The sequence below is a fragment of the Bombus bifarius genome, unplaced genomic scaffold (assembly GCF_011952205.1).
Source record: "Bombus bifarius isolate JDL3187 unplaced genomic scaffold, Bbif_JDL3187 scf7180000008162, whole genome shotgun sequence".
Lineage (NCBI taxonomy): Eukaryota > Metazoa > Arthropoda > Insecta > Hymenoptera > Apidae > Bombus > Bombus bifarius.
This window is the reverse complement of record NW_022884484.1, coordinates 1,742,183-1,764,036: the sequence shown is the minus strand read 5'-3', so window position 1 is coordinate 1,764,036 and position 21,854 is coordinate 1,742,183. Positions and strand designations below refer to the sequence as shown.

General features: G+C 39.2%; 1 protein-coding gene across 2 annotated transcripts; it reads left to right on the top strand.

Moving 5' to 3' along the window:
* The first annotated feature begins 136 nt into the window (after positions 1-136).
* Positions 137-21,626, top strand: LOC117208834 (serum response factor homolog). 2 transcript variants are annotated; one of them, XM_033450236.1, is made up of 5 exons: positions 137-904; positions 3,577-3,828; positions 13,838-13,943; positions 16,124-16,228; positions 16,445-21,626. In XM_033450236.1, the coding sequence occupies exons 1-5, from the start codon at positions 428-430 to the stop codon at positions 16,639-16,641; spliced, it is 1,137 nt and encodes a 378-aa protein (XP_033306127.1). In that variant the 5' UTR covers positions 137-427; the 3' UTR covers positions 16,642-21,626. The 2 variants fall into 2 exon arrangements, with proteins under 2 accessions (XP_033306127.1, XP_033306128.1); XM_033450237.1 differs by lacking the exons at positions 16,124-16,228; positions 16,445-21,626 and adding an exon at positions 14,035-15,034.
* Positions 21,627-21,854: the final 228 nt, after the last annotated feature.

Sequence of the window (21,854 nt, the reverse complement as noted above, 5' to 3'; positions counted from 1 at the left end):
CTCGCTGATTCCTGTACCACTCCGCGCGATCTTTCAGCCGCAAATTTTGGGATATCAAATTCGCGCAAAACCGATTTAACGCCAGATCAAGGACCACAGTTGATCCGTTAATTTTTCTACGAAGAAATTTTTAAAGATCTTCGTCCAGGTAACTCTATCTCGATCGAGTGGACTAGTTTTTTATTGCGTGCGTGGCGCGTGGTGGGGGTAGCAGCTGCGCAGGAACGCACGAAGGCACCGCGCTAGCACGTAGGTCAAGTTACGATACTCTGCGCGCATTCAGTTCGCGGGGAGCGCTCGTACAGTGCGCGTTGTTGTCCCGTGTTCCTCTAGATGGTTGATCACGTGGGAAACATTGCGCCGAGTTTTCGCGATTCCGTGGCGGAGAAGGGCCGAGGGAAAGGGAATAAATGTGCGCGAGTCCGTAATGGACAACCCTAGCGGCGGAAGAGATAGTCGGTACGCAAGTCTTGGCTACAGCATGGGGATGATAGGCAGCGACGCTGGCTCGGAAATGTACGGCCGACCGTCCACCTCCCAACTTACAACTTCTCAAATAAGCCGCGGTGGCGCCACCATGATGGCAGCGGCGGCCGCTGCAGGCGCACCGAATGCCGGCGTGGGATCTGTACAGAGGGGTATCAAGAGGACCACTTCGGACGTCTGTTACGATGACAGTAACGCACGGCAGGCACTTTCGCAACAGCAGGCCATGTCAATGTCCACAGACTGTGTCCCCGATAATCTCGAGGAGTCATTTACGAGTTTGGGCCAGCCGAAAAAGTCACCCCCCTCGAACGGTAAGAAGACCAAAGGACGGGTCAAGATTAAAATGGAGTACATCGACAATAAACTACGGAGGTATACCACCTTCTCGAAGAGGAAAACCGGAATCATGAAGAAGGTTCGTATCCGACAAACCTGTCGACCTTATTTCTCTCGTTAATTAAAACGGTTGTCGCAAAAACAGTGTGTTGAATCCGTCGGGTATCGATGATCGATCGTCACGATCGATCGTTTCTTTTCGTGTGATCATTGAATCCTATATCAAACATGGTGTTTAAGTGCATTCAAAATTGACGAGAGATTAGAGATAAGAAAGTACATGACACAAATAGCAAATGTAAATAGTGTATTATGGTTGTGTGGTTGCGCGTATTGCGCAAATCAAACGTAAGCCGATGAGTTTAGCGAGCGCGCGATTTATGAGTGACAACTGTGCTTTCGCTGTCGTATATATTTGTACGCCAGTAACTTAATCGTGTATTTTGGATTACCGTTAGAACTACTGACTACAAAAGTATATAATTTGTATCAGAAAGATGAAAATGGTAAAATAAGAAAGTCATATGGTATATGAAAGAATACATAATGCATTACAAAAAATCATAAAAAAATCCCTAGAAATGTAGCGTTGTAATCTATGAAATTACTACGAAAGATTACTAATTGATCATCTTGACTGTTTTGGTAGTTTAGTATCAAAATACGCCCAAGAAAGCTATAGTACATTAGTCGTGATTTTACGATATGATTCTGTGATGAGCACTTGTTATATGACTCTTTTTACGAATCGACCGTACATATTTCTTAGTTCTCTAATCTTAATTATATATAATTTACATAAAAATAGTTAGCGAGGTCGTTTAACGATAATCAGTAAATAAATATACGTTTAAAGTTATAAATTACACGATTAAGTTACACGTCCGTCAGAAAATTTATGTGTGCCTTTTTCTTTTTGTTAAAGCTTCGTACACAACAGAATCTATTCTGTAAACGGTTGCGCATCTATATTGACATTAACGTTGTATTTTATATTTCAGGTAACGAACGCGTTGTAGCCACTACAAAATATCGTAAAAATTGCTTTTACGTCTTGTCACGTCAAACTTAATCTTTCGTCTAAAAAGCGCATTATTTTAATTTCTCGAAAATGACGTATCTATTTTTGTTTACCTTTTATCGCTCGCTATAATTATAAACTTTTTATTAACAACGTGTTCCTCGAGCAAATAATCTGAAAATAATCTAGTTGTTTTTTTTAAGTCAGACTTTTTTAATTTAACATTAATTTAATCATGTTACAGTTGTTTATCTGATCCAAACGGCGGAGTAGCTAAATCCGTAGAAGAACCTAAGGCAAATTGCATCTTTCATACAAATATAGAAAACCAAAGATAGATTGTTCCCCTTTTCTAAAGACGGATCTCTATAATTAGCTATGTTTTGACACGAAACTGACATAACTGCTTTATAACATTATTGGAAAACTGGAAACTTACGTTAAACTTAAAATAAACAGGGGCATTATGTAAGAGAAAGTACGAATTTAAATATTAGGCTAAATTCGTAGGCAGTGTTAAAAGAATTACGTATTGCTAAAAAAAAAGTTTCCAATTTCTAACAGTTCTTAAAACGCTAAAATATACAATTTTAACGCACCGAATCAGATATTTTTCTTAAGTTTTTAATGTATGTATTTTCTATCTGTACGATATTTACATTATAATGATAATATTTACATTTTTTTCAATGATTTATCAATCACTAATATACAGAAAGTAATTGAAAAATAAATCGCAAAATAAATACAAAAATTGTAAATCTCTGGATCTTGCATGCTGCAAATTAATCACGTAATCGCATTATCATTGTATTCTAGATAAAAAATATAGAATTTTGCGTTACACATATGAAAATCGATAATCGACACGCAGCAACATTCTGATCTAAGTTAAAGACAACGATTTCATAACGTTCCACGTATTTTTATGGTATGGTTGCGTTGTTCCCCCTCGACCGGTAGGTTTCTTATTAGTAGGCTGAATTTTTATAATTTAGATTCAACTGAAATATACAATGGCGGGCTGTCAGTTTTCCCTACAAAAAGAAAGAATTCCATCCGCACCACGCTAGTAAACGCTTCGGTAAACCTTGATAATTATTATGTCATTACAAGGTATAATCTCTCGAACATAAAGCGTTGAGTGCGCATATCGTTTTTTTATTCGTGTGTGTTCGCTTAATTACTTAAAAGAATTGTATATTAATGATTATGCAGGCGGTGATAATTTGCATAACACCGCTCTATAAAGATCGCTGAGTAGCGAGTATTTGTAATATACGTTGATCGTTTAAGAGTCGAATGGAAAACATTGCTTTTGTTACTCGAGAATCTAAGTTTGCTACTTTATTTACATCCGTACTTTGATTCTTTAGATAGATACTATCTTAATTAATTACGATATGAATTTGCAATGCAGCGAGTTAAATTTACGATACATTCGATCATCAAACTTGCAGTTCCATCGAACGGGAAACACAAGTGTCTCATTGTTATACCCTTCTATCGTTCTTCAATTTCCTGAAAAAACTTTTCTTCGATTAAAATCCATCTCGCTTAAAAACGCTTAAAAACCAGTATTCGATCAATGAAAAGAGACAAAAACCAAAGTCCGAAAAGACGGGGGATAAAAGTGTAAAAAGAAGGAAAAATCTGGAGCGAAGCGTCGTTAATACGATCCGAAGAAGGAGCCCGGGACATCCCTAATTAATCGTTATCTCTGGTTGCAGGCGTACGAGCTGTCGACACTGACAGGTACACAGGTGATGTTGCTGGTAGCCAGCGAGACCGGGCATGTGTACACGTTCGCGACACGAAAGCTGCAGCCGATGATAACGAGCGAGGCCGGGAAGGCGTTGATCCAGACCTGTCTGAACAGCCCGGACCCTCCCGCCTCCGGTTCCTCCGGCGACCAGAGGATGTCCGCGACCGGGTTCGAGGAGACCGAACTGACCTACAACATAGCCGACGACGAGCAGAAAGTAAGGCAACTGGTGTATGGCTCGCCGCACGGTGGCTCGCTGCACGGCGGTTATCCTGGTGGCGGACCGACCGGAGGGCCTCCTGGCCATCCGCCACCCCCGCCGCCGCCACCGCCGCCGGGTTCGCAGCACGCGCCACCCTCGCACGCGCAGCACGCGCACTTGATTGCGCATGCACACGCGGCCTCGCCGAGCTCGCACCTGGTACCCTGTTCCAGTCCTGGGCCCATGTTAGCCGGTGGTCCCTATCAACAGTCCTGTCCCTCGCCTCTGCCACCCCATCACGCCGCCTACCATCCTCACATGTCGCATTCGCATCCCCAACGGTAGTACTACCCTAGTTAGTACTTGAAACTATCGCTTGTCCTCCGACTCTTACCAGCTGTCCGTGTCCGATGCATCGCACACTCGCATCTGTTACATCGCCAGTTGCATTCGTCACGTCGTCAGTTGCATCCGTTGTATCCATCGCTGGCTACCGTGTTCGATTCGCGTATGATCGTCCATGATCAATGACTACGGAATATCGAGACAGGGAAGAGGTACAGGGAGAAAAGAACGTGAGGTTGAACGCGTCCGTGGATATAGAGAGGAGATGCTCGATAAGAGTCGGTGTCCGCGGAGTTAGAAGACTATCGTCGCCGTCACGAACCACCGGCGTAACCGCAATTATCCGCGTACGCTTATCGCGCACGACGTCTGCCGTCGATTGACTCTGACAATTGTCGACTTCGAACGGCCGCTCCGTGTTCGCGCGATACGCGCTACGAGATTTACTCGATGTTGCGGTAGATACGTAGATTTTGCAGATGGATGTAAATTGGTTGAACGACAGTAGGTTTGAACAACACGAAGATTATCGTGTTTTCTGTATATAGGCTCGAATGGTTTCGTTATACAGCTCAACTGGATCCCATGGGGGAACTTAATCGTTCTAGCGATTTCATTAGCAAGAAGCAGGATCGGTGAAGAATAAAACCCGGTTCTGGTCTTTCTTTCAACGATCCGTGCTTCGAGCCTGTAGAAATGCTTGCTAGGTTTCTTGAAGCTTCTCTTCTGTTTCCTAGTTACTTTTCACGGCGGCAAAGGGCTCCTCGAACAGACGCCTCGGCGTCGCTGCAATTCCGTCCATGGTGCGAGTGCATCGCGTTCAAGTTAGGTGCGCGGGAACGCGTTAAACTTTTCTTTCCACGGTGCTTTGATCGTTTTTCGAGGCGTTTTAAAGAATAGACGTATTATCGTTACGGTGGATTTATTATGTTGTGTTATGCTTCGTTATATCGAGAACGCGTCGTTCGATGGACGTAAAATCGTACGTCGTTTGCAAGCTGAATAACGAATCAGCGTGACGAAGGAAGTTCCGGACGACATCCGACTTTCTTTTCCGGACGATGAATATCGAAATTCTCGATGAGGCGCATCACATCCGGTGTCAATGAAAGTACGGTTATTTTCTTTTCGTGTGTGTGTGCGTGTAGGGAGGAGAGTAGCATCTCGTACGAAGCGCGAATGACGTTAGTTACGATCCTAGAGATTAATATGCCGAACACCCGGCACGTTCACGCTTAATTTGACGTAAATCTCAAGGAAGTGAAGTTTCGTTTGATTAAAACCCTGCTACGTCATTTGGATCATCGATAGTATTTTCCTATCTTTCAGAATTGTTTAAGTTTGAGAAAAATATGAAAGAATGTTTATTGATATTTACGCGATGACTCTCGTTTTAATTTTATACGAAGATTCCCTCTAAGAACGTTTTTATTTGTAAAAGTTTATTGAAATTCGAAATTTAAAAATTTCGAAGATCGTAGCCGGACTAACAATTAGAAAAGTTGACTCGATGTTACGATCGTGTTTAACGTATTCGATCTTCTATATGAAATAATTTTCTATATAATTTAATATCGATTGCAAGTTATTAACTATTTTCTTGGCAAAAGCTTGAAACGAAATTAAACGTCTCTATCAGGTGGTTTCATAAATCTTTCTCTTTTCCAATTCAAATAAATCTTTATATCAATGAAATCATCGATTTTCCGTGCATTCGGTATGCCGGTTTATTATAAATATATTTGCATAATTTCCCGTCGTTTCTGAATTAATTTATCGATAAATCTCTCGACAAATCCGCTTCTCGTGATACGTCAATGCGAAGGCTTATGAAACGACCGAGTAGAACGCTAACAGCGAGAAAATAGCTCGCATAATTGCGTGCCAGGTGCACTAAAAAGATTTAACCAAATCAGTCGACGAGGTAAAATCGAGACTACTTATGGTAACGTGCGCTCGCGCGCGCGCTTCGAGATCCTAGTACAGTTGTTAACGACAATCAGAACGATGTTTTGCCACGGCTGGCTCGCTGGGAAGAGTTTCAGGCAATTAACTCTTCTTTCGACTCGGTATCGCAAGTAGAAGGCTTCTAAGGACACCTGTCATCCTCAGGATAGGGTCGAACAGTACTTAAAATAGCAGCTTTTCGGTACTTAATACATTAAGAACTGTTACCGTTCGATTATTATTATTCGTTGTTTCAAGGTATAATAAACGTGTTATATTGATAGGCTCAGGGAGCAGTGCTTTCTTCAAGTTTAACAAATTTAAGGGCTCGTAATAAAAACAACCCTTGTCCACGCGTATAGCTCTCTCCGGGAAAGCAAAAGAATAGTTTAACATTCGTAATTTCTGGTCGATACATTTCACTTTTGCTATATAAATCATTCTATGAGCCTACCAGTAATACTCGCTGATGATATTCAATAAAATTATAACGTTGTGGACTATGCGATAAAAGCTTTTATAGAACCGGTTAATTTTCATTCGATGACAAGTCACGATCACTTTTTAGATCATTTTTTATAACATCGACTCCATCATAATGCGAACGTAGCTGGTTACTAGAAATGTAACATTATTGTCTAAAAGATCGAAAGATTTTACAAGAGTCGGTTTTGTTATGAGTCCCGCGATTGATCGACGCGACATATTCTTGGAAATCAATCGTGATCGAGCGACGCTTGTCGTTAACCGAGGCGTGTGATGGTGTTTTCAATGAAAACCGATCGGAGCGCAAGAAAACGTACGGTGTTCCGTTTCCAACGTATAAATCTAGTCCAGTCGACGCGTACTGTAAATGTATACGAGATTTACGTCCACGTTGTTTTAATCTACCCCAGTGAACAACGACGAAGATGATCGATGAATTTTTCCGACGATCCGAAATCGACCGTCCTCTTGCTCCCGACAGTTCGAGTTTAAAGAAACAATCGAAATCATGGAATTTACGATTTTTATAAATACGTTGATTGATACATAGTTTTATAGAAATATCCATTATAATATCGATAGAGCGAAGGATCGCTCTATAATTTTAATAATTAAGTATCGAGTAAGATATTTTGTAATTTGCGTGAATTTGATAATTTCGCTTGTTTCGCGATTTGAAGACCGTAAAAGACCGATTCATAAAAAGACAACGATCTCGACAGAGATGTTCGAAATGCTAGAAACGGATGAAAACTTCAGCTACAATCATTTTCGTTTTTCTTTTTTATGATGCTGGTGATACGAAAACGAGATTAAAGAGTAAGGCATTAGGAAATTCAGAAAACAGACAATTTTAATGGCTGGATCTATACGTTAATCAAAGTCCAAAGACTTTTTTCTACGATACGTGGTTCGCTCGAATCGTACTTCTTTGCGAAACGAACGAAACTCATAGAAAGACACGTATCGATGGAAATTTTCGTTTATCGAAACGAGAATGGAGAGGCAGTTCTTAATCGTGCACTTAGGATAGTAACTCATGTGATGAATTACTCGAGGAGCCGTGTATTATATATATATATATACGTATATATATATATATATCATCTTCTCTTCTTTCTATTTTGATCGTATTTATATCTTTTACAACGATAGAATCTCTCTTATTTATTTAAAGATCTGTATATACGTTGTAAGTTGATCGATCGTTGTCGAGCAACGAGAATCAAATGGAACTGAGGCGAACCGTGATTTGACAATCGAAAAATAAATTTCCATCATTCGTATTTAACTCCGTGATAGTATTTAACGATGTCGATAGTATTTAACGATCTGCTCCAAAGTAATTAAAGAATCGTCCATTCGGATCACAATCCTCTCGCAAACGGAGTCAAACGTTACAAAACTCGGAGAATGAGTTTAACAATGATCACGAGTATCGTTATTTCATCCTCGACATTCGATTTATTCGAACGCATAACCGAGAATGGCCGTATTCTCTTAATTGTTTCGAGCAGTGGTATCCGTTTTACCGGCGTAGAAAAACCATCGTAGAAAGTACGATTCCCAATTAGCGTTTCGCTGGCTCCCTTCAGTTCCAAATCGCTCGATCGTACTTTTATATTGTAACAAACATCGTACCTAGTAGTTGGTGGGATTTGGCGAGGCCGGAATCAAAGGAAAAATCGAATCGTCCGAGCGTTCCCTTTTTTTCCCCCCTCCCATCAAATATCCTTATCGAGGCATCCATTATTTTTTTCAAATACTCATGTCGTTCGGGTCGAGACGTTTCGCCTTTCGTTCCCCGGGACGAAACGCAAAAAAAAAGCCAACGAAGAAACCGAGAAATCGTAGTACGTGGGTGCGAGTCCGAGCCAGTAGACCCGGCGGTGCACGCTTGGCATTGTTGCGCATTGAATATATATATATATGTATATATATACATCATATATACATGTGTATATATATCTATATATATACATACATATATATATATATATATATAGATATTGTTGTGTGCATCGTACATTGTTCCGTAATGTGTTTGTACTGAAAGTGGCATGTGTAGTATTTGTTTGTTTTTTTTTTCTCTTTCGTAGATTAAGTAGCTAGTATTTAAAATACCTTGTTAATTTAAATTCCCAGGCGAGCCCCGCCTGTTCTCCATTTCTCCCCTCTTCCGTTTCCCTTTCCCTTAAGTTTCTTCTACAAGTAGAGAAAACCTCGATTCTCCTCCCTCTTCACACAATATGCATGTTTACGTGTGTGTGTACGTGTGGTGTGTTGTTTTCTCTTCTTCTCTCTTTTTTTTTTTTTTTTTTTTTTGTATCGCTTAAAATATTTTTGGAAAAAAAAAGAAGAACAGATACATATAGATATATATAAAAATATATAAATATAGAGGGTAGATAGGTAAAATAGATAAACGTTTATACGTCGGAAGAAAGGAAGGTGAAAACGCGAAAGAAAGCGAATAAGCACACGAGAGCATTACGTGCAGGCGCAAAAGTAAGGGAGATTAAACGTGAGAAGAAAAAAATATGGATGAGAAAAAAGAAAGGAAAAAAAAAGAAGAAAAAAAGAAAGAAAAATCGCAAATCCGAATAGAAATGTAATTTATCCGTGGTCTCTCCCGTCGACGCACAAAGTACAAATAATATAATTAACTTTACGATTATACGATAATCCTGAACACAACACGGTAATCACGAAATGTACGGCTGGCGTGCCTTAGTTTTTATGTATCACATGTGTAAATAGTGTACTGTAAAATACTGTGATAATATTTATATTACACGTACGTATTATATTGTTTCGCTTAATAATACGGTCCCATGACAGTGTTGGTCGTCGTTTCGTCAAACGATACAGTTAACCGATATACACACGAATGCCAACAATTATTGGCACAAGGTGCCAGTCGTTTGCGAACAGGTAGGTATAAAAAAAAAACCCGCCTGTTTTAGCGAAGATACCGTTCGATCGACCATTTGATACATAATTCGTACCTTTTATTCTACATCCTGTTTGCCGCGCGGATCACCACGTTGATAACGATCACGAAGACGATGAAGAAACGTACAAAACGAAAGAAAGGAATTTCTGTACGATTAGGTAATAGTTTCGCGTGAAACGTTAAACTAGTTGCGTCGAGATGATTAAAGAAACTAGCCTCGATGAAAGAGAGGTATTAACACGATCGAACCACTTTTAACTTGATTTCTTGCGATTAGCGGCATTGTTATTTAAACAAAGAACGAACAAGTGAGACATTTTAATAATGTGTTTGTTTATATTAATTTTATGTCGGATTTTGTTGTTGCTTTATCGACGAGATCGTATCGACGCTTTTTTACTTTTCGTCTGTGCGTGAATATAATTCTCGCGATTAGCCTAAACGAGTTGCTACATTTAACTTAATGGTACTTGTTGTCTTATGTAGTTTGAAAAACCACTTCACTTTTGTTTTGTAAATAACGTAGAAAACAGCGGTATCATTCGTAAACGGATGAAGAACAATTCTTAACGCGATAAGACTCCTGTTACTCTTTAAGACGATTTTTATTTTCCCTCTTTTAAAGAATTGACGTAAAATTTCGTACATGTAATTATCGAAGAACGATAATCAGCCCTCGATGCGATAGATAATGGAGAGGAAAAACAGTTATGTTAAGAATTAGAACCAACGAGATGCGTTAAATTATACAAGATTAAATAATAATTCTATCTACGTTGCGATCATTATTGTAAAGAAAGAATATTCCGATCCGCTTGAGAATAAGACACCGATCAACAGTATTCCATTTTGCCAATCATCCCTTCAACATAACTCACAAGGTAGGTCTGCTTCTCGATACGCACGGATTATTCAAATTTAACGATTCTTTTTCAAAATCGTGTCTCCTGAACTTTCCTATAAATTGCTTTAATGTTTGACTCTTTCAGACACAAATGTCCCAACGTAGTTTCAAAAGAAAAATAAAGAAAACGCGAATTAATTCTCTTAAGGTGAAAGATGATATTCTCTTTCGTCTTTCACATCCCTTTCTCGGACTCGAAACAATCTTCCACCCAAAAATTTCCATATAAGGATTAAGAAAAAGAAAAAAAAAAACATCTTGGATGTTGAATGTAACAAGTCTGAAAGAGTCGAAGACGATATTTCTGCAAGCCTGCGCGAATAAACGCTAAGCTAATAAATAAAAAGAGACGCAAAAAGCTAGGATGCGCTAAACACCCCATTAGTACGTAAAAGAAACCGGATCGAAACTTTGTCCACCGTAATGACAATGAAAAAGAAAAAAAGAAAAGAAAAAGGAACGTTGAAAAGCTCTCTCCCTTGACGGTGGTTTGATACGGTGGGGCACGTTTACGGCGGGGGTTCGAAGCCACGATTTACGATCTAACGACTTAACGATTATGATGCATTTCGCTAAGAGGGCACCCTGGTGGATCGCGGCCACGAGGAAACGACGAAGACAACAGGCGGCTCTCCTGGTGGCTGGCAGGGCGAAAAAGAGAAGGGCAGAAACAGGTGGGGAGTAATCGGATGGAAGGGAAAAGAGAAAGAAGGCGGGGGAAGAGAGGGAGAGAGCAAGAAAGAGGGAGAAAAAGAGAGAGAAGGTATGGAAGGTGGAAGCAGAATACCATATACGGTCACCTTTGTCAAAGCCTGGTTGTCGCCATATACAGGCAATGTTCGCGATGGCAGATACTTATATAGAGTCCAACTTAAGAATCAGGAATGCCGGTTTTTGTCGCGCCTTCTATACACACCCGTGGTAATGGGGGGTACAAATACGACTCGGAAGTGATCGTCGACACAACGCCTGCTGCACGCGGACGAGGGTCGCGAAACCAGCCCTCCCGGCACTTTTGGAAATCCTCCACGAACCGTCACGAAACCACGGCCACCAGCCTTCCGAGCTTACGACTTAAGAGCGATTTGACGCTTCACGGAAGTTGAGACACTCTCTTAGCTTCCGTGTTTCATGCATGGAATGTGATTTGACTCTCGAATTTTTGCGTCAGAGTGTTTTAGCTTCGACGTCGATCGAAAGGACAATTGCGAGCTGTTCGATCGATGATTCGAGTACTTTAGACAACTTTTCGAGTTTTATACGTACGTTCATATTAAATTGTAAATATGCTTTGTTTCTTTTTTTTTTTTTTTTATTAATAAGTGGCTTTTGAAGATAAAGTTTGTTATTTTTTAAAGACGCTTTTTGAGCTTCGATTTTGCTACTCGTAAGTGATAAATGATATATCTCACCGCAGACATAATTGAAGTCTTTGGTGAATGACTGGTTGGAAAGTGGAGCAGTCTAATTAATTGACTCGGTTTCAACTATTTTTGGAATGTTGAACCCTTACAGCGCACTCGAGATCCCTTTCTTTGCTCCTTATTTTTCCGAGGCTAAAGGACGTTTCATTTTTTTCACCGTATACGTTTCTGGGAAACATCTATTTCTTTGGTATATCAGTTTTCTTCTAGAAAACAACGGACGTGATCGAGTTGCTCGATCAGTTAGCGATTCGAAAGTACAGTACTTCGATTAACCCGAATTATTTTCGACATTTTAAATCATCCAAACTACACGAACATCCATGGCAAATTCGTACTTGAAATCAGTATCACTAAATCGTTTCATGTAGTACACTCTACCGTAGTACAAATTTACTACTGACTTAAGATTAACCAAAAAGAAATACAGCTGATCAACGACATCGTGACGAAAGCGTTAATAAAAACTTCTATTCCTATGGCTACGGTAAAACCCGATTTGTCCGAGCTCAGGCGAAAAACATGGAATTCATCGATGCTTCCCATTGCCTGAGATTTCTTCCAACTTCCGACATTAATAATAATAAGAATTCACGTTCTCAAATAAATGCACGTAACTCGGAAAAGCTCATGAACCAAACTAAGCAGATTCAATCGGATTCAGGAGGACGGTAATTCACAAACTAAAGTATGCAGATTCGTACGAACGAGAATTCGGTAGTCCAGGAACCAAGATTCTAACTGGAATTCTACTATAATACGAAATCGTCGAGACAATCTTCCACAACGAAAGAAGCAACCACGAACGGAACAGTTGGCCAAATCGATGGTTCCCTGGCAGTCGAAAGACGGGCATTTCCTAATTCTCTCGAAGAGCATCGGTTCCTTACTCTCGACTGGTCGATTTGCTTTCTCTCGAACGCGACCGTCGGTCGACACGTGTATACACACATGCGTCCTAACGAACGAGTCGAAATGCATGTATAAAACGCACAGGTTCAGCGCACAAACGGTTAAGCCTAGGGAAAAAAAGCTATCCGTCGGTGGTGGCGGTATGACCGGGGGAGAGAAAGTCACCCGGGGAAACCGTAGTCCTGCGTAAATTTGTGAGAATCTGCCGTGGAAGCGCGGTACGAGCTGAGGCCGCGCGGATGGCCATATAAGGCGCGCGAACAAGCTCGCGCATCTCTCCCTGCTAGGTAGGTAGGTAGGTAAGTTGGTTCGTTGGTTGTTTCGTTGGTTGCTTAGTTGCTTGGTAGGCTCCACTTGATTGATTGGTTAGTTGCCCGTTTGATTGGCTCACCGATATTATTACAGAGGCGTTATCTACGATTTACAGGCTACGAATCGAGCCGAGATGCTTCTCCTCTCTTCTGGCTTGTTTTCTGCTTGTCGCCGCATCGCTCGTTAGGTATCCGGAATTTACGGACCTGATACAGATCGTACGTCATCGTGATATCGTTTTCACGACGTTGTCGCGAAGCTTTGCCCGGTACCGGTCGATGAAACGATCGATCCTGACGATGGTTCAACTTTGATTTTCGTTCGTTTACTGTGATTGAAGTTTCGAACGTTGGGCAAGGAGAAGAATGTCGGGTTTTTTAATTAATTTGCGTCGGTTAATTGCAGGTACATCCTATGTTAGGCATATGAATTGTAGGCAGAATTCTAGGAGTAGTGGTTTGTAGAACGAGGCAAGAGCCTTGTAACGATGATTCATAAATTTTGTAGCAGGGCGACACGTTCTTGAGAACTTTAATGTATGCAAACAAAATTAAAATCTGATTCACGCTGGCTTCTGACTTTTTTTCTCTTCCCATTTGTTATTCTCTCATCGATTTTATCTTCGCACGAATTAACCAGAATTATCTTCGGGACTCGTGAACGACGAGTTTTTTTATTTCAAATACGATCAGTGTACGTACACCATTCGTACCAACAAATTTCGTTTCATTGTTCCAGGAAGACGGCACTTCACCTAGATCGGACGTTTGCGCGAACGAAAGCGACGGAGACACCAGCGATGGCGATTCTCCTGTGTCAAAGGATCTCTCGAAAAATCACTCAGGTAAACGTACATACCAAAAACTATCTACCTAGAAACATCCTGCGTATTTCCGTCCCAAGCGAATGAAACTTTTCCCGTCGTACATTTTCAGAAGGAACTAAAGACAATTTACACAGAACACCATGTATGCTCTCGAATAAAGGATTTATTAACGACAAAAGTTCCGTACGTGGAGTATCCTCGCCAACTTTTCCATCCAAGTAGTGGCTGTCTAGTCGAACGTGGATGCTTCCCAAGCGTGGTTTCCTCCCTTCCGTCGTGCTAGAACAATTTCACCTGTCCGTTCCGCGATTCTCGGCCCGTGCCACGCCGAGTACGAAAGACAATCGTACAGCTGCGCATACGTGGCGAGTAATTAACGAATTTCCCCGTGGGCGTAGCAGGAGTCGCGAGTCGCGGACTAAGTAGCAAGCGGTAAAAGCCGTGGCGTGGAAAATCGTTAGAGCCAGGCCGTAGGTAGTCGAGCAAAGGCAAACGTGTACAATCCAATCAGTCAGGTAGGTCGGTAGACAGAGAAAGGGATAGATACGGATAGAACGAAGAGAGAGAGAGAGAGAGAGAGAGAAGGAGAGGAGAGTTTGGCGGAGAGGAGAGGAGAGAAACGTCGGAGAACGAGAGAATGGTATCACAGAAGAGGTAAAACGTATATGATGCGTACGCGCGCGCGATCGCGTGTGAGCGAGCGAGAAAAGAGGGGAAAAGAGAGGGAGAAGATAAAGGAAAGAGGACACTTAAAATGCGAAAAGTGTGCGAGCGATGACGAGGTTATCCGTGTAGGGGAGTACATAAGGAGTTGTACGGGCCGCGATGACCAAACTAAGACAACGACGCGCTGCCTAACTGGGAAGTAAGATCCGGTCGAAAGCCGCGCTCCGATGCAGGTGTACACATAAATATCGATGCTAATATATGGAGTGGATGCCATCCGACTTACCGATCGCATGACGTACGTTTTTTTTCGCCTTTCCATTGTTCCCCGCGGCACAAACAGTCTCCCCGCCGGAATTTTGATAACTCGCCACGCGTTCGTATCTCCGACCGGCACGATCCGCGTCCCGCCGATCTTTTACCCTCCGATCGAAACTCGATCGTCCCTTCAAGCTTCTTTCTCTTTTATGATTTTCATTCGCTTCTTCGCCGTTCCGATGATTTTGCTAAATTCTATGCTTTCATTTATTACTTTGGATAAAATTATCGACCGATTAGTTGATCCAAAATAAAGGATAAAGATAGATTTCGATGGAACATCGACAGAAGATAAATTATAATATATTTATCTATCGATGTATGAAATAAGAATGATTACTGTATAATAAAGCGCAGATATTTGAATAGATAAGAAGAACCAGGTCCAATTACACAATTTTACTATTTCAGAGTGAACATTACTCTCTGTTGATGCTTCATCGAATTTCCTCTGAAACAGTTCTTGTATTAGTTTTCTTGATACACAGTTTATTAGACTTTACAGTTTATTTTAATATAAGTGGTGTTTTCACAAGATATCTGAAGATTTTCAAACGAGTAATTGTAAAATACGGAAGAGACAGATGCCGAATATAAAAGTTTATTAATCTGTATTTCTAAAAATCTAATAACGTTTTGCGCGCATCTCTGTTTTATGTCATATTAATGATTATGTCATTGCTTTATATCATCCTTCGTATCACGTCGATTACGTAAATATATATTTTTAGCGGTGTTTTCGACCTACGACCGATCGATTTAAGTAGTGAAAGAAACCCAAAAAGCAGACGGTTATGAGTGAATCCGTTATACCGCCTCGCTCCGTTCTCTTCCTCTTCCTAAACTTTAGCAAAGAAAAGTATGTGATGCCAAAGATCGTTAACTGTACATTTAGAAACGTCCATTTACTAATTCTAATTACTCGTCCACCCATTAAGTCCAATATCAACCCTATTGCGGCCAATCGGATGCCCGTTTCTTAACAGAGTTTTCATCTTTCGTTCTTTAAATATTTTCACGTCGAAATTTACAAGAAAGTTTGAAATATTGAAGCTTCAAGCTTACTTGTAAACGCGTTAAACAGCCTAGAATGGAATCTAGATTGCCTACGATAAGGGTTGAATCACATCGTTATCGATAAACATTTATTCGCCATAAAATGACTAATCGATCATCGTGTCATTTCTCATGAAAACGGCCGTGATTCTGTGCAGGTATAATGTACCAGATGCCACAGACAGTAATTTACTCGCCGACTCCGGGGGTTCTACTCGGTATCGGGCAAAACGGCCAGCCAGTGCAAATCTCTCAAGAAGGAGGTGAGAAACCATGATCATCCCCTGGAATCGATCTCCCCCCAAAAAAAAACACACACATCCAGCCATCCTTCCGATAGCCGAGCGTTACGAAACGAAACGAAAACCCAGATGGATACCGGCACCTTGCTCTTGCTACAGACGTTTACCCGACGCGTAACGCGTGCCCGTCCTTCCTCCTGTTTCCCCAAGTAGAGGTTTTTTGGCATTGTTTCGCAGGCACGGTAGCCCCGGTTAACTCGACGCAGAGTAATCAGCCGTTCATCACGATACCGCTGAACGTCGCGATGAGTGCCGCCGGCTTGTCGCTTCCGGTTACATCCAGGATGAATCTGTCGCCGTCGCCGCGATCACCAACGACATCGGCCACGTCCAGCTGCGAGCTACCATCGGACCTGAGCAAAGATCGTGAGTGATATATCGCGGATCGAGCCTCGATTAAGAAAAAACCCTCCCCGAAGCTTGTCGCTCGACGATGCAACAAAAGGCTTGACCCGACGAGATTGGACGGGCCATCTTTTTTCCAACGATCGTTTCGGTTCACCAAAGAAGGTCGGAGCGAACCGTGACGCATACAGAAACTCGGAAATCTCGCGCGGAACATTTTCTCTTCAGCGACGCGACGGGATGACCTGTTTCGATCGTACGTCCGAGCCGAATCGATCCGACGATCGAAATGGACGCGTTCTCTGCGATGCTGTCGATACATACGGATAGAATTTGCTGCTTATCGTGTACGATCGACTGATTTGTATTTTGCAAGATGCTGGATTTTGTCGAGATCATCTCGTTTGCGCTCGCGATCTAGCTGGTCGCGACGGTAACGCGTTGCAACGCGGAGGTGCTTGTCATTGGTCGAGGATATTCGTTCGATGAAACTTTGCCAAATTATCGGTACTGTGTTGTATTTTATAGAGGATTGTATAAAACCAGAGAACAAAAGAAATTGCAACGATGAATACGTCGAGAGTAAGGGTGGCAAATTTGGATGGATCTTTGCGTACGATATTACGTGCGTAAATTAGCATTGACCGACGATTGGTTGTGGTATGAAATTATCAATGCGCATTGGTATAGTTTTTATTGATACTGAACTTTGTTAGCCGGCGTTTAATCGATATTCGTGCAATACTAGTCGAAGGTTTTATCCAATAACCGTGTCACGAATTAATTGTTCACACTGTCTTCGTAGAATTCACTGCCTTTCGAGTTATTATTTAACGTTTCGTAAATTACTTAACAGAGAGGAAAGAAATTCGATATTTTTTTCAGCGGTAAACGTTATGTAGCGATATTTGAAGATTCGTGGGATTGGTGAGTCGAACGAGACGCATTCGAGTGCAGTAATTTGATAATAATAGAAAAATGAGCAAGTAATAATAAAATATCGAAATTTTAGCGATACATTTTATGTATCACGTGTGTTATGTACTATAATTGTATATATATCAACGATTTGAAGCTTGTAATTTTTAACCTTTTCTTCTTTTGCAACGTAAATCATCACGAAACGATTACAGAACTTATAGGTTTATAGCTCGAAGCGGTACACCATTCGACTGCGGCGATTCGTTCGCAATTCTCATCCTAGGAAACGCAAGTTCATATGGTTGTTCGCGAATTGTTTGAAAGAAAAGGGAGATAACTAAAGAGAGATATCGAAGATCGATGAATCGTGTGGCAATGATGACTTCTCAATCGTACAGGGTGCTTCTAAAAATAATCTATAAGCTAGCGTTATCGTTTTTTTGAGCTATAGAGAAGAAAATATTCGATATATTTTCTAACACGGAAGTGCGATTAACCAAAGACCTTTTTGGTTTATTCGAATTGTATTATTTATATTAGCTTACCCGGATAATGATTCCTCGAGAAACAACGACGTGTTCGCGGTGTTACTGAAACATAGAAATTACACAAATTCCTCGTGAGTCAGTCACAGAATGTAAAAGGCGATAATAGTGTCTCGAGATCGGGTTAATTAACCGAACCGTTCAATTGGTCAGTGATAATGTTGGCAATCGTAACCGTTCGTTTATACGATCATAATGTTTAATCATTAACCGTAAAATAGCGATAAGCACGCATCATTATCAGCCAAATTGATTCAACAGTATTTTTACTCACACAGTAATCTCTATTTTACACGATATGGAAATAAACCATCAGCTTGTGATAGATAACACGCGAAAAGCTTGTATTTTTTTTTTTTTTTTACAATGAACCTATGATTTTTACACGGATAGTACTATCGACACGCGCGAGGAACATTGTCAAACTTACCAAATGAATTTCTTTCTTTCTTCCTTTGCTTTATTAAACGATTTTAAAGACGTAACGCTTCCCTTTAATGCGAATTTATTTTGCTTCTCTAAATTTCATCGATATTATTTGGGATAAACGTTATTAGGTCATGAAAGTATCCTGGAATGGTACCTGCTTGTTGAAAGAAAAATTAGAAAGAGCGTAGTTTAGAAAAGAAGCAAAATGATGATGTACTTTTTTTAAAAATTACCGAATTTTTTATGTATTTTATATATTTATGTCTAATCGATATTATTTGATAGTGCCTTCTTAGAGAATTAAAAGATGTTGGAAAAGGTTGAAGAGAAAAACTTTAATATTACACTTATAAGTACTATGTGCTCCTTAGAATGAATTTTTTAAACTTAATGCAAATGTATTACGAACTTTATTAACTTTTCTCATTAGGTAATGCTAGTCAAAAGATCGTATTATACCTAGTCATTGAAATGTGCAATGAAACATAAACAAGCATTTAATTTTTGTATCGTAACATTGCTCGAAGCAGCTGCAGAATGTAATAAAGTTACTCGATGAAAATTAAGAAACTAAAGTATAAAATCTGATAAAAATTTTAATGAAACTCTAAATTGAAGGAACCAATCGCGGAACTTTTAACACAATCTGTTTCGATAGAAATTTATATCATAAACGAGATATTCTATCGCCTGTACATTGTATAAAATTATCCTAACATTGTTTTGAGCAGTGAATACGTTGTATGGATTGCCATAAGAATAAGAGATTTATAATATGAACGATAGTACGATCCGTGGGATAATGTGAAAGATTCTTATGCCAAAATCCATACATTCTCGTCCAAAAGGGAATACCGTTGTATCATGCATTTATCATAAATATCTTGAAAACATCAAATTTCACTTTATATCTTTCGAAATTTTCGACACTGGCCTGTTCAAACGAATTACATGACGGAATTCAGGCATTTCTTTTATTATTTCATCCTGTTATTGATTAAAATAATCTTACGTCAAATAGTGGAAGTTCGATTTCGTTTCATTTTATACCTTTCTTGATCATAAATATATTTCATATACAGTAGTACGTAACTCGTTTTTAAAAATGTTTCGCTAAACTTCGTTCTTAAATACTTTGGTTTTGTTGTAAATAAATAATACGTGAAACCTGTATAGTAAAAATTCATAAAACAAGTACTCGCGGTTTTACGAATACCAAACTGATTTTTCGTCACCCTGCGAATCGGCGACAGCAACCTAAAGTTCTATTTTAACTTCGTTAGATAATTTTTGATATTGAAAAACGACTTCAGTTATTCCAAGAGAATGATAAAAATTACTTATAACCTTCGTGCTTCCACGTGCAATAATTACATCGATAACTACCGTAAACAATTTTCTCCTATAATAAGAAATATCCAAAAAGATAAGGTACACAGCTCTCTGAAAATTAAACGTACGTATACATGATGCACATCGACCTATTCAAATGCGAATGGAATTCACCTTAATCTCGCGTTATGTAAATTAAAATCGAAATGAAACAGCAAAAAGAGGAAAATTCAAACAATAATTTCTACATTCTGTTATCGCACAAATGTACACATACTTTTTAATGCCGCACCATGCAATATTACAAGATAATTATAGTTCGTAAAACGCATGCTACTCGAGAGAGTGATTTTATGATCACATATGAAAATGATATTTACAACAGCTAAGGTATTTATAAATCGTTCACCAGGCAAATATGGTAAAATAATAATGGGACGAAACAATTCGAGCGTTATGACTTGTGTGTACACGTGTAATTATGATGGAACTTTATCGAAGTGCTAAAGGAAGATGGAATAATGTTTGAATGAAGAAACACGTGAAATGCGTTTGTGAACTATCTATATTACTTTCGAAAATTTTACTTCGTTTTTGTGCGTTATTGTTATCTACGCTTAACGAGTGTTCTTTACTTTCTTCGTCGATTATATTTCTTTACATTCGATGCAGTAAAATTAGAAAATTTGACGATAGTATAAGAATCATTGGTTTTCACGAAATGTTATGTTTCGGATGCAATTAATATCTAAAAAATGAAGAGTAACACGCGAATAATGTCTTATGAACCTCATAAAGTGCAGTACCTCGAAAAATTCGATGGCCATGGCTCGAGCTTAATGTTTGTATAATAGTAGAGAAATTCGTATGTTCAGCATGTCCGTTGGGAATCCAAATTCTCGACCATCGTCGACGAATGGCAAATTTAAATGCGTTCTATTTTATATACAATTTATATATACATATCTATGTAATATACGCTGCGAGGGTTGTTTAAATTTTTCTGGGATTTTATAATTTTCTTATGAATAAAGACATTTGAAGAATATCACAGGTATTTTATGTAATTTTATCAAGACAAATATCAGTACAAAATTTTGAATTTCTCAAGTAGCTATATCAGAGATTATTCAATATTTAATGAAAATTACAACTTATTCCAGTTTTTCCAATCCTTATATCTCTGTCAATAATCTAAAGATATTTTGCCTATTCTTACAAATTCACCGAAACATAATCGTTAATTCGTGATAAATAAACGTTAAACTCAAAGATTTCTTATATAACAAAAGTCTTGTACACTTATCATAATAATTTTAAAAAATGTTTGAAAAATATTATATAGCAAACTTTAATATTTCCATGTATGCGTATGATGTACATAAAATGGTAATATTACAAAGATCATTCAATGACTCAACCAATCTGTTATACATAAAGGAAGAGAAAGAACTCCTGAAATGTCAGAGAAATACATCTATGGTAAAAAATCGAACCAAATCATTGATTATGTAACAAATAATTATATTCATAACAATCGCAATCATACTATAGATAAAATTGCAACAACCCTCGGCTATACATGAATTGCAATGTTTTTTTATTACTTCTCTACTGTAATATATATTACAGCATGAAGAATGTTTGTAACGAATGAACATATGTAGACATATCGTTGTTTTTTTTACACTAACTTTACGTAATGTACCGATCATGTAACATTGTTAGAATTGTTGTGACGAATACGTCGGATATGAAGAAATGAAATATAATTATTCGAATTACAATTTTTGTGGATACCGTGGGTTTTATATCAATTGTACGAACCAGAAGTTATTATTTCCTATCCTTTTATATATTTTAATTGTTTTTCACATCCTTATCTTTATTTAATTAATCAACACGAATTTATTATTTATACCTAAACTTAAAAAAATATTTAAAAATTGAAGACAAATTACTTTAATTCAAGAAATTGACTGAGAAATTGAATCCTTCTTGTTACCTAAAATAAC